The sequence below is a fragment of the Panthera leo genome, chromosome B3, assembly GCF_018350215.1.
Source record: "Panthera leo isolate Ple1 chromosome B3, P.leo_Ple1_pat1.1, whole genome shotgun sequence".
NCBI classification, from domain to species: Eukaryota; Metazoa; Chordata; class Mammalia; order Carnivora; family Felidae; genus Panthera; species Panthera leo.
In genome coordinates, this window is record NC_056684.1 from 71,962,733 (window position 1) to 71,976,599 (window position 13,867).

Genomic DNA, 13,867 nt, shown 5'->3' on the forward strand with positions numbered 1-13,867 from the left:
TAGCTATCCTTTCCGTCCGCTCCGCCTTCCCGGCGCGACTCGCAATAGCCCCACGGCGCTCCTTCCAATCAACGGAGAGCGACGCACGTCCTTGCGGAAGTGACGGCAGTCCGAGTCCGGTGGGGGCGGTGGGAGCGATGAGGGGACTGAGACGGTGGTAGCCGTTGTGTGAAGATGGAGGTAGGAACCTAGCATTAAGAAGGCTGGCGAGAGAGCGCGGCCGACGGAGTTGAAGCAGAGGCGGGAAGCCGGGTGGAGAGGCGGCCGGCGGGAGGGGAGAAGAGAGCGGGGTTTGGGGAGTGTTGTCAGAATGTCGGGGACAGAATCCGTCGCTCCAAGCTAACTCCTTACTCCCCCTAACTTATCCCCGCGGCTTTCTTTTGGTTTCCAGTTTCCCGGAGGAAATGACAATTACCTGACGATCACAGGGCCCTCGCACCCCTTCCTGTCAGGGGCCGAGGTGAGCACGAGCTGCCGACGCTGTGGGGGGAGGGCCTGAGGCAGCGGTGGGGTAGGGCGGCGGGGAGGAGTGCGTGGACGCGGGTGCCTCGGGGGCTGGGAACCAGGGACCGCGATTGGTGTTCAGAGAACAGTGGCAGCTGCTTCTAGAGCCTATGAAGACTAAGGGGAAGGCCCGGGAAGCTGCTGTCATCAGAAAAGCAGGACTTTGGAAAGAGTTAACCCATCTCAGAGTGATTTTGGATTGGAAGACAGGGTAGAATTGTTTCCTTTCATTGGGGAGAAATAAGAATTTGGGGGGATCGCAGCGGGAGGAAAATATATAAGATAAATCGGGGTGAGGGAGTTTACTTAACTGGTGCACATGTATTCATTCTTGAAACTATCTATTGTAGGGTGTTTATTTCGCTTAAATTTCCTGCTCAGGGATTTTTTTTTTTAAGTAGTTATGTTTACCTACAAGTTCGTTTTGCTAGTGACAAGATGAAAGGAAATAATTGCCAGAAAACATGAAGGGGGTTGAGTACAACATGTGTTTGTTTGCCAGTGACTCAGAGTTCGGGCAGGTTACTACTCCTTTGTCACAAATTTCCTAGCTGCCGAATGGCTGTAGTAATAGTTTATGATGTTGTGATGTAGAAATAATGGTTATGGTGAAGTGCTTTTTAGTATTTGTGAAAAAGTTTTGCTTAAAATACTGTCATAAGTTCCTATCACTTGTTTAGGCAGGGTGAAAGAGAAAGATTTGGAACAGACAAAAATAAATTTTCCAGTCTTTGAAAAACGGCAGTCTTGAGCTTTCCAGAATGTTTTTTGAGGATTTTAATATTTTTTTCCCAAAAGTGAAGTCAATCACTTCCATCAGTTTTTTCGATTGCTGTTGAATATGCTTATCCTGTAGTAAACTTTAATATTTTCATGGACGAGAACTAGATTGACAAGGCATAGTTGCTAGTTTAATTTCTTTATTGCTATTATTGCTTATTATTCTCTTAAGGAGGGGAAAGTGAATCAAATGAGCGACAAATTTAGAAAAAATTAAAAAACTAAAATCTCCTTGGTGCTTTCCAGTCTCATTGCCAGTTTCTTCTGAATGATACCCCCGTGGTTTAATTTCATTATTTGGAGTGTTGTAAACCTCACATTGGCCTCATCCTCATGAAAGTGCATCATTGCCAATTTCTTCTGAATCAGATTTAAATTTAGAGTGTGGTAAATTTCACACTGGCCTCCAGAAACTTCCCAGGTTTGAGTGTATCCTTTGTTTCTATGACTTTAAGAACTAAGAAAACAAAACTATTTTGCCAAGAAGCTCATAATTAAATTTCAGTATCTTCCTTTAGCTTAGGTCTCTGTCATTGTTAACAGTTGTTCTCATTACTTATTCACCTTCCCTTCCTCTTTTAAATTTTTTTTGAACTACCCCAAATATAACTTAGGTGATACTTAAACAAATCGTTTTTTGGAAAAAGTGATATTTATGGTTTGCTTGCCAGAAAAAGATAGATGCCCACAAAAATACTAACCATAAAAAAACCTGGAAAATTGGACCTTATTGAAACTAGGAACTTCTTTTCATCAAGACATCATTCAGACATGAACTAGACACACCACAGAATGGGAGAAGATATTTTAATACACATATTTTAATACACATCATTTTCAGAATATATCAAATGCTTATGTAGAGTAAAAGGAAGAATCCAACCTAAAAATGGGTAAAAGACTGAACACACACTTCACAAAAGAGGGTATCCAAATTGCCATTAGGCATATGAAGGAGTGTCATCGTCATCACTCACCAGGGAAATGCCAGTTAAAATTATGAGTATGACTGTACACCCACTAGAATGGTTAAAATTAAGAAGACTGACAATTACAAGACTTTGCAAGTATGTAGATAACTCTTAATCATTACTGATGTAAGTATAAATTGGTTCAATCACTTTGGAAAACTAGCAGTATCTATTAAAGATAAACATATACCTACCCTGTGACCCAGTTTAGTTCTACTCCTTGAGGTATACATGAGAGAAATGAGTGTATATATTAACCAAAAACTTGTATGTTTACAGCAACTTTAGTCATAATAGCTAAGCACCAGAAACAACCCAAATGTCTATAAATGGATACATTTGTAAAAAGGAATACTACACAGCAATAGAAAAGGTCATCAACTACGAATAAATGAACCTTGGGTGATATGAAAAATATATTGTTGAGTAAAAAGCCTGACATAAAAGAGTAGACACTACATAAGTTTGTTTTTTAATGAATAAAGAATAGACAGTGTCATGCTATGTTTATAGAAATCAGAATAACGGTACCTGTTGTGGAAAGGAGAGAATATTGACTCAGAAGGAGCATAAAAAAATCTTTTAGGTAGAAATGTTCTGTATTTTTATCTGGGTGGTAGTTAATTGGATGTCTACATGTGTAAAAATTCTTTGAGCTATATACTTTAAATTTGTGTATTTAATGCAAATTATACCTCAATAAAATAAGAAATAGTAGTAAAAATTTCTAAAGAGTAAGTATCCAGAGAGGAAGGCTTAGCATTTGTTACAGCATTGCTTGAGACAGGAAAGTTATACTATCTGAAGAGAGTTTAATCTGTCTGTTTCCCTCATTCAGGTTGGCTCTTACATAATGATACTAGGCTTTGGGCACTTAGAGAAAAATAATATAAAGATACCTATTTTTAATTAGGAAAAGTACTTATAATATTAGAATCACTTAATTATTTCAGGCTGAATAGTTAAGATTTTCGCTACTATAGCACTTTTTAGAACAATTAATTATTTTAATGATACATAGTGCCAGTGTATCTAAGAGTAAATAGGTGTTGGATTAAAATAAGTTTCTTTAAAATGAATAATCTACACAAACTACTTAAAGAAATAGTGGGTTGTGTGTCTTGGCATGGGGAAATATGAAAAGAGAGAGAGATCATTTTTTTTTTTTATTTTTTGGTTCTCTAAATAGTTGAGGATCCTTGTTTATAAACTATAATTCCCAAACTGATTCTTACCTCAAAAAGACCCACAAATTTAACACAGAGGGAGAAAGCTGAATGAGAGGGTAGCTACATCATGTTCCTGTTTTCTCCTTTTGTGTCGAAATTATTTGTTTTTATTTTAGTATTTGCTACAGTTGTATCTTTGTTTTATATGTGAGTTATGTAGTAGACCCACAACTAGATATCCATTATTGGTTTTTTCCCCATAATGTTAAAGGTCATTTGTGGTAGTAAAAGAGATTTAAAGTGAATCTCTTGTGTTTATTCTAGCATGTGGTTTACCCCTCTGTATTCTTGATCATTGCTATTATTTTACTTTTCTTATTTAGGGAAGAAACAAACATAAGCAAAACAAAGCCCCCCCCCCCCCCAAAAAAAAAAAACCCATTAAAGCTATGGATACTGAATAGAAAAGCTGTTTCCACATTCCAGGGGGTGGTGCATAGAAAGAATGCCCTGTTAATTTAATACAGTGGAATCTCTGCATGTCTGGTTTTTTAGTGTTATCCATGAGAGCAGTCCAGATGGTTTATGAAGGGTAGTCCTTTGCAGAACACTGGTCTCTTGTTTGGGATATGAATTTTTATTCTTTTTAGTTCTTTTTAACAAATAGTATCATTTTCACATCTTGGCAGAGTTGCCTTTTTATTTGTTCTGGTAAGCAGAAAAAGATAGGCATCTTTTGCTTTGCTAAAGCAATCTGTATCTTATAAAAAACTGAAAACTACCATTATACAACTATTAATCTAGTATATGTTTCTGTGGATCCTTTTTCCGATCCCCATAACTTTGTTCACATGAAAATTTGGTAGAAATCTTTGTACTCTCTTCCTGAAACATGTCACATGAACCTACGTAAACTAAAATTTCAGAAAGAGTAAGTTAAGAACTTTCACGCAGTAAGAAGAATTGTAAGCTGTGTACTGAAAAATGTTTAGTTTTTGGGGGTCGATTTTAAGTTTTTCCTTAAGAACTGCCGGCTCCTATGTTCCTTGTGCCACTCTCATGTTATATCCTAGACAACTACCAAATTTTTACCATGTTAAGTAAAATAGTAAGGATCTTAGAGAATGAAAATGTAGAAATGTAGCTATATACATATTTTTGTCTTTTAGGAAACTGTTTTCAGTTTACCAGTAAGATTCAGAAAGATTAGGCATTTCACAGACATACTTTTTTTCCCCCTAGTTTCTACTAGCTGGAAATATTTTTTCTAACAACGTCTTCATTGAAATCAAAATGGTGTAGCACCTGGCTGGCTCAGTCAGAGGAGCAAGCAACTCTTGATCTCAGGGTTGGGAGCTCAAGCCCCACATGGGTGTAGAGATTACTTAAATAAACCTTAAAAAAATAAATAGTGATATTACTGGGACCCTTTGTGGGTCCATAAAAACCTTGAGGAACTCTTAAAGAATGCATTGTTTAATCATGAAAAAAATGTGGGTACCTATTGAATTTGATCAGAATCAGTTGATATTTACTATGCCATGTGTGGGCTGATAGAATTTAAAGTTTCTAAAATTCCATTTATCTATGATAACTGATTAGTAGGTCTCAAGTTAATCATAATTAGGATATTAATATTGTTAATAGCAATGGTTAATAGTTATTAAGCAATTATAAGGCAATGTGACAAAAGTTTTGTTACTAAATCCCATTAATTCTCATAATAACAATATAAGGAGATTACCATTACAACTCTGATTTTATAGATGAGGAAAACCCCTTCAAAATCATATAGTAAGTGGCAAAGCTGGAACTTGAACCTAGACCTTCTCTGACACCAAAGTCTCTTGCAATTATAATACTCTTGCTGCAAATGTCACTAATTTAGTTTTTTAATGTCTAAAAGGAACCATGGCATTTAATATATTTTCATTCAGACATTAGCCTGTCGGCTCCCTGAATGGTGGATCCATTCAGTATAAAAAGAGTATATTACTATAGTTGAATTCAGATGAAGAGATTGGGTTTTATAGCCAGCTGGAGTACTCTTTTTCTTCCTCTCTTACAGAAAGGCTGTCAGAGCCAGATTAAGAATCTATTAGAGAACCAATTTGCCTTTTGGCTGTAGCTCTTGTGAAGGTTTTTCTCCTGAGTATTAGCTTTACCTTGGCATTGTTGGGTTTTCTAAAAATGCTGTACAAATGGGAATCTTAACTGGTTGTTAACATCATGATCTCTAAGATGGAACTCTTAAGTGTAGATATTTTAGAAGAGGATATCATTCCCATGACAGTACCTTTTAGGGTTTGCTTCAAAGGAACCTAAAACAACAGTCAAAAGTGTAACTGGTTGACAATGAATTTCTGTGGTCTAATAGTTCAGGTGTATAATTGCAAAACAACTGCTGTTTATTAGAATCTTTTGAGAGTTTTTAGGCGTCATAGGCAAAACAATTTATAAAGACTGGGTCCTTGGACTAGTGGTGCCAAGAGAGTCACTCATTAGAACCGTAAGCATGATAGGACAATTGATAAAAACAGATTAAAAAACTGAAAACTGTGATTTATACTGGCAGCCTTGTATATGTCATATGACCAAAGGTATGAGGAAGAGAGGTTTATTTGCAAAATTAAATAGGTCCAAAGAAACTGATAAAAAATAGGATCCAGGCTGAAAAGAGGTACACTGAGAAACTCCAGTACCCAGCCATGTTCTTCACTTAGCAGTATGCAGTTCCTCCTCTTCCCACTAATTTTTTTTCCCTTTTTCCCCCTACAGACATTCCATACACCAAGCTTGGGAGATGAGGAATTTGAAATCCCACCTATCTCCTTGGATTCTGATCCCTCACTGGCTGTCTCAGATGTGGTTGGCCACTTTGATGACCTGGCAGACCCTTCCTCCTCTCAGGATGGCAGCTTTTCAGCCCAATATGGGGTCCAGACATTGGACATGCCTGTGGGCATGACCCATGGCTTGATGGAGCAGGGCGGGGGGCTCCTGAGTGGGGGCTTGACCATGGTAAGGGGCAAGACATTATCAAGCTTACCCAGGCTCATGGGCATGATGTTGAGGGAGTTAAAAGTGACTCTCTCTTCCCTACTACACTTGGGTATTACTTGGTTCTCATTCTGTGGTTAAAGGCTCACCAACAAAGACTTAATTTCCCTTGAACGGAATTTATCATTTGAATCAATTTTACTTGAAAACTAGTTTTAAATTATAAAAGGTCCTGTGTTCACCCTAATATGAAAAGGATTGTGGCTTTGGGGGGAAAAGGTTTTTTTCCTTCTATTGTTGCCTTCATAGCCCAGGATTAAAATGTGAGTGTGGTAGCTAGCATGTTGAGAGATTTATTCCAAAACAGTCTGAACCAAATGTATTAATTGTGGATTAGTATGTGTTAAAAATCAGTGTATTGGGCTTCCAGCACATTTCATCAGTAGCACATCTTCACACTATATTTGATGCCATACATCTCTAACATTGGCCTTATTTACTCTTGATTGCCTGTGTATTGCAACTTTAAAAGCCACTATTGTAGGAGAGTACAGGGAGGAAATTTTTCTTTACCCTATGTGTCATCACCACCTCCAGATTACTGAATAACTTATTTGTTCTTTAAATTATCCAAAATTAAGACTTCTCTGATTAGTTTTTATTTTGGAACAGGCTTTTGAATACAAAGAAGTGACTTTAATAATTTTTGTACTTTATTATATGTAGACAAATTATTTGTTTAGTGTTTAAACGATGATACAGTTTGGGTAAGCAAGAGTACAAACTGTCCTGAATTCAGTGGGGGGAAAGAGTGGTGTTTTTTTATATTTAGTGTTTAATTAGTCCTTCTGCTTCTCTCAGGACTTGGACCATTCTATAGGAACTCAGTATAGTGCCAACCCACCTGTTACAATTGATGTACCAATGACAGACATGACATCTGGCTTGATGGGGCATAGCCAGTTGACCACCATTGATCAGTCAGAACTGAGTTCTCAACTTGGTTTGAGCTTAGGGGGTGGCACCATCCTGCCACCTGCCCAGTCACCTGAGGATCGTCTTTCAACCACCCCTTCACCTACTAGTTCACTTCATGAGGATGGTGTTGAGGATTTCCGGAGGGTGAGGCATTCCCTGCCAAAATCAAATCTGCCATGATATTCTGGGATAAAACTCTTGGCATACAGAGCCTACTCAGTATTATTTGCTCCTGCCCTGCCATCTCCTCTGCTCTTTTCTGGGTATGGGGTCCTGCCTCTCAATCTACAGTTTATAATGCTTTTCCCAATCCCCATTCTAATTGGTCCTCACATACTTTACTAATGTCTTAATCCTATTGCCTCTTTTTAGCATTTCTGAAAATTACATCCATGTGTCTAGTTAGTTCCCCCGTATAAAAGTCCTTTTCTTACAGTTCTCCAGACATGATTCTTCCTTCTTCCCCCTTGTAATTCTCTTTTTTTTTCCCTACAGCAAATTCCCAGCCAGAAGACAGTTGTGGTGGAAGCAGGGAAAAAGCAGAAGGCCCCAAAGAAGAGAAAAAAGAAAGATCCTAATGAACCCCAGAAACCAGTTTCAGCATATGCTTTATTCTTTCGTGACACACAGGCTGCCATCAAGGGACAGAATCCCAATGCCACTTTTGGGGAGGTTTCAAAAATTGTGGCCTCCATGTGGGACAGTCTGGGAGAGGAACAAAAACAGGTGAGCAAAACATGGAGGATAGTGGATAGTGAATGCTTTAGAAGTTTCTTCTAAACTTTTTATCTTTAAAATTTTTTAATGTGTGTTTATTTTTGAGAGAGGGAAAGCATGAGCAGAGGAGGAGCAGAGAGAGAGGAAGATACAGAATCTGAAGCAGGGTCCAGGCTCTGAGCTGTCAGCACAAAGCCTGACATGGGGCTCGAACTCACGAACTGTGAGATCATGACTCGAGCTGAGAGCTGAAGTCAGACACTTAACCAACTGAGCCACCCAGGTTCCCCTTTCTAAACTTTTTTAAATGCTCTTATTTCATATCAGCTCTTTGTTTATAGCATTCATAGATCATACTTTGTCTTAGAAGTTGCAGCCATCCGCTTAATCCAAAATACCCATCTAAAAATTAATAATTTTTGTAAAAACACCAAATCTAATTTTACTAAAGCCCATTTTTTTTTTTTCTGTCAAATTAGGCCATTCCTCGGTAACCTGCAGCTCTAAAATCTACTACCCTAAGTTTGAATTTAGGGTTTAGTTTATATTTTTCACATTGGTTTAGTATAAACTTGAAAACTATAGTTAATCTCTCTAAATTTGATATGGATTTTAAAAATAAATGAAAATTATACTACATAAGACACAATTAAAATTGAAGATGGCTATAATTATCATTACCCTACATTCCCCAGGTCTTATGTCAAAGTGAGTCTGCTACTTAATTGAAACAAAAAGCTAAAATGTATTGTAACTTATAACAGTTATCTATTGCTGCGCAACAAACCACAAATTTAATAGCTTTAAATAGTGGCAGTTTATTATTTGTTGTGATTCTGTAAATTGGTTAGATGGTTTTCCTGATGTTCTTGCCTGGGCTCATTCTTGTGATTGTAGCCAAATGACAGCTAGTGTGGCTGGCCAAGGTGACCTTGCTCCTGTATCTGACAATTTGGTGCTACCTGTTAGCTTAGACAACCTGATTCACATAGCTTCTCATCCTTCAAAAGGCTAGGCTGGCTTGTTTATAGTATGGCTGACTTAGGAGCAAAGTCTGTCTCTCTCACTTAGGCCACATTCTCATGGTCAAAGCAATTCATAGGGCTATCCCAGATTCAAAGGAGGGGAAAGTAGGTTTCAGCCCTTGATGGAAGAAGTATGCAAGATGGGAGGAATTCTTGTGGCCATGATTGCAAATAATTTGCCACTTTCCTTAAGGGAGAATGTACTTGTTAGGCTAAGCATACTCCTGATCTTACATAATTTTTGGATCAGGATTTTATTATAAAACTGGGCATGGTTTGGTGTTGCTTTAGAAGTATAGTTGCTCTGGAAAGATTTGCTGATTGGCTGACCTTCAGGTGCATGGTCACTAGAAAGTTTGCCGTGGAGGTTGTTTTGATTACTAGCTTCCAGAAGTGTATTCACTAAAAAGAGTTGTAAATATTTAAATGAGTTGTCACTCATTGATAAATAATATAGAATTATAGGTCTTTTCTAGGAGTATGGGGAGTCTTTAAACAGCCTCTCTTTCCTGTAGGTATATAAAAGGAAAACTGAAGCTGCCAAGAAAGAGTATCTGAAGGCTCTGGCTGCATATAAAGACAATCAAGAGTGTCAGGTAAGAGGGTTAAATAACCAATAAAACGATTTTTGGAGCTATTTATTAGTAGTTATAAGAAGTAAATACCACCAAAAACTTGTGTGACTTGTTACTACTATGCAGTATTAAAAGCTCAAAAGTATAGAACAGGTTCCCTGTTGTTTCCATTATAAACCTTGCCAAAATCTTTCTGAGTTTCTCCCCCTTATTTACTATTACTCCCCACAGTTGCTCTTTTTTCTTTTTCTTTCTTTCTTTCTTCTTTTTTTTTTTCTCTTCTTTCTTTTTCTTTCTCTTTCTTTCTTATCACTCTGTGATGTGTCTTTTCGTGGGAGATGATTAGAGTGAATATGTTCTAGGGAACAAAGTAAATCTCCAAATGACTTTTTTTTTCTTTTCTGGGGGGGTCTTTTAGGCCACTGTGGAGACAGTAGAATTGGATCCAGTACCACCATCACAGACTCCTTCTCCACCTCCTATGGCTACTGTTGACCCAGCATCTCCAGCACCAGCCTCAACAGAGCCCCCTGCCCTATCCCCTTCCATTGTTGTTAACTCCACTCTTTCCTCCTATGTAGCAAATCAGGCATCTTCTGGGGCTGGGGGTCAGCCCAATATCACCAAGTTGATTATTACCAAACAGATGTTGCCCTCTTCTATTACTATGTCTCAAGGAGGGATGGTTACTGTTATCCCAGCCACAGTGGTGACCTCCCGGGGGATCCAACTAGGCCAGACCAGTACAGCCACTATCCAGCCCAGTCAACAAGCCCAGATTGTCACTCGGTCAGTGTTGCAGGCAGCGGCAGCAGCTGCAGCTTCTATGCAACTGCCTCCACCCCGACTACAACCCCCTCCATTGCAACAGATGCCTCAGCCCCCCACTCAGCAGCAAGTGACCATTCTGCAACAGCCTCCCCCACTTCAGGCCATGCAACAGCCTCCACCTCAGAAAGTTCGAATCAATTTACAGCAGCAGCCACCTCCTCTGCAGATCAAGATTGTGCCTCCACCCACTTTGAAAATGCAGACTACCTTAGTCCCACCAGCTGTGGAAAGTAGTCCTGAGCGGCCTATGAACAACAGCCCTGAGGCCCATACAGTGGAAGAAACCTCCCCTGAGACAATCTGTGAGATGATCACGGATGTAGTTCCCGAGGTAAGCCTCTGTTTTTAAGTCTTTCTCTAGACCAGTATAAAAGTTTAATTTTTCGGTTGATCCAATAAAGGTGGAGGTTGCTGCTAGCATTTAATGCCTGGCAACCAGGAGTACAGACATCCTGTAGCAGTTCCCTGCGACTGTGACTTGTCCTACCCACAACAATCTGTAGTGTTCTTGTGAGAAATATTTAGGAGGGTCTGCTGTCCCAGACCACTCCTTAACTAAGTTGAAGTCATACTGCCATTCTACTAGAGGGAACACAGGCTAAGCATAGAGTTAGCAGGTGTCTATCCAAGGATCCTAAACTTTGGAGATAAAAGTTCTTCCATATCTCTTGCCTTTCGCCTGCTTAGCTTGATGTTTTAAGTGGGAGGATGGACAGGGGATATAGCTAGAAAAAAATTGGTTCATATCATGGAGTCTTTCCAAAGAGACACAGACAGGTGCCACTTACCCTAGTTTTAACTTGTACATCACCAGTAGTCACTTTAAATAAAATGTGAGTCTGTTTTGAGACTCTAGCTCCACAATTAATGAAGCAATCATTTTAAAGAAAAATCCGCCCCCCCCCATCAGCAGAAACTGTGAATCTCCCTTTTTCTAATGGCACCACATTTTGTCTTTTCTTAGTCCTCCCAATCTTAGTTGAGGTAACCCAGACACTATGCACATTGTACTTTTGACATTTTCAAAGGAATATTATTCAAGTGTGGAACAAAGTCAGTGACAGATGAAATTAACGAGTACTAGCATGTGGCCAGCATTCCATTAATGGGAAGAATCTTCATGTCCGTCTGCTTGACAAAGTTCTAAAGCTGCATAAAGAAAGGGAGACCAGGAACTCCTCTATTAGAATTCTGCCTCCATATGTGAAGGACTGTAATACCTACTGCTCCACTGGGTTCCAGAATGCATTTGACTAGCTGGTTAGGTAAGTAGTAATCTAATTCATTTTTGGTGCTCTCTTCCTCTCACAGGTGGAGTCTCCATCTCAAATGGATGTTGAATTGGTGAGTGGGTCTCCTGTGACACTCTCACCCCAGCCTCGCTGTGTGAGGTCCGGTTGTGAGAATCCTCCTGTTGTGAGTAAGGACTGGGACAATGAGTACTGCAGCAATGAATGTGTGGTGAAGCATTGCAGGTGAGCTTATAGTTCCCCTTTGTAGAATTCGGATATGACTAAGTTAACTGTGTTAGACACGGTAACCCCGAGCATGGGATCAGGATCACCTGATCTTAAGTAGACTAGACTGCTATACCGATGTCTGACTGTAGAGGCTACTGGAAAAGTTCCCCTGCTTAAGGAGCTTACTTACATTTGCCATGTAGACAAAGATGATATAATTAACAGTTTTCGCTTTTTGCTTATATCACATTGTTACAGATGTTCTTTAACATTTAGTTACATATGCCCTTTTAAAAATGACGCCACAATAAGCTGTTAGGGACTGTGAATATTAGCTTAGTATCTCCTTAGATCAAATCCGACCTCTCAGGGAATTAGAATTTGAGGAGGAATGATAAGTGGTAAGTAGCACAATAAAGTGCTAAGTGTGGCAGGAGTGGGAGCAGGGGAGAGGTTCTGAAGATTTTGCCCGTCTCCCTAGTTTTCCTGGGATTTACCTATACCCATGAAACAAAGCATTGGTATTTCCTGAGTCAAATCCTGTTCAGTAAATTAGGATTGCCTGAACCTATCTTTTAGGCCCACTGCCCTTATATTCCTATTGGGTGATACCATCTCTTCTTAATGCTATAGGAAATTATCCAGGAAGTTATTTATGACAGAGTTCAAAATGACTGTATCTTTAAATATACATATATATATATATCTATATCTCTAGGCTGTAATTCTGAGTTTATGTGTCTCTTTTTCTCTCTTAGGGATGTCTTCTTGGCCTGGGTAGCCTCTAGAAATTCAAACACAGTGGTATTTGTCAAATAGTCCTCCCTGTTCTCCAAGCCAGTGAAGACTTACCTGCTGGGAACATGTTTAAGAGCCTCTTTTTAAAACACAAGCTGGGCTTCTGGTAGTGCCTGATCTCAACCCATGATGTCATTCGTGCTTCTCCCCTTTCCTGTCTCTTCAGCCGGGGCCATACTATGGAGCAAGTCCATTGAGTTTGCTGTAATCTGGAATTGCTTTTTACTTTCAAGTACAAGCACACATAGCAGTGATAACAGCAAAGGGTGAAGGGTATATGAACAAGCAGAACATAGGGAGGGCTGGTGGGGGGGTGGGGGGAGGATTGTTTGAGGAAACTTGGTGTAATTGTCATAGGACTTGCCTAAACAATTATTAAAATGATGGGAGCACACTCAGCTTTGAGCCTAGGAGAATCCATTTTAAAGGGGATAAAAAATTGCATTAGAAGTTACCTCTTAAACAGGAATATTGCTGTCACATCTATTATATATATTACTTTGAGAAAAGTTCTCAACAGAACAGGCACATTGGGCTGTGGGGAAAATACCATCGTGTAGGAGTTTCTTATTTATTTCTCTTTACAAATATTATTTCTGTAGTCCATGATCCTCCTCACAGTTTGAGTGTAAAAGGCAGAACTCTATATCCTTAATATAAGAGGTTTTACTAAAGTCTAAAGTTGTGTTCACTTGTGTTTGATAAAATATCTTTTAAAAGATAAGTTAGAGATGTTTTCACTTACATAATACATAGGCTAATTATCTGTACACCCTAGGTTTTCAGTTAAATCTAATCTAAGATGTGCTTGTCTCATTTTCCTTGGAAATAAGCTAAAAAAAAAAAAAAAAGGACGAGCAAAGCCATAGTCATAACAGAATAAACAAATGTTTAGAGCATGAAGGCCCTAACAATGATAACCTTAAGTAAAATCAAATCTTACCTTGAGAAATGCTGTCCCAGAGAACCCCCTTCTTGATTACGATGTTCACGTAGTACTAACTGCTAATCACTTTGATCCTATGCAGTATAATCAACATTTTAATGTTTTCTATCCAT

General features: G+C 38.9%; 1 protein-coding gene across 2 annotated transcripts; it reads left to right on the forward strand.

Moving 5' to 3' along the window:
• TOX4 (TOX high mobility group box family member 4) lies at positions 1-13,677 on the forward strand. 2 transcript variants are annotated; one of them, XM_042942652.1, is made up of 9 exons: positions 1-180; positions 392-460; positions 6,203-6,445; positions 7,286-7,546; positions 7,898-8,128; positions 9,660-9,740; positions 10,138-10,881; positions 11,862-12,025; positions 12,769-13,677. In XM_042942652.1, the coding sequence occupies exons 1-9, from the start codon at positions 175-177 to the stop codon at positions 12,827-12,829; spliced, it is 1,860 nt and encodes a 619-aa protein (XP_042798586.1). In that variant the 5' UTR covers positions 1-174; the 3' UTR covers positions 12,830-13,677. The 2 variants fall into 2 exon arrangements, with proteins under 2 accessions (XP_042798586.1, XP_042798587.1); XM_042942653.1 differs by lacking the exon at positions 6,203-6,445 and having other exon boundaries at positions 3-180.
• Positions 13,678-13,867: the final 190 nt, after the last annotated feature.

Excerpts from the sequence above, each read along its gene's own strand:
- TOX4 (XM_042942652.1), top strand. Across the intron at positions 10,882-11,861 it reads TCACGGATGTAGTTCCCGAG|GTGGAGTCTCCATCTCAAAT; the intron begins GTAAGCCTCTGT and ends TTCCTCTCACAG. Across the intron at positions 12,026-12,768 it reads TGTGTGGTGAAGCATTGCAG|GGATGTCTTCTTGGCCTGGG; the intron begins GTGAGCTTATAG and ends TTTCTCTCTTAG.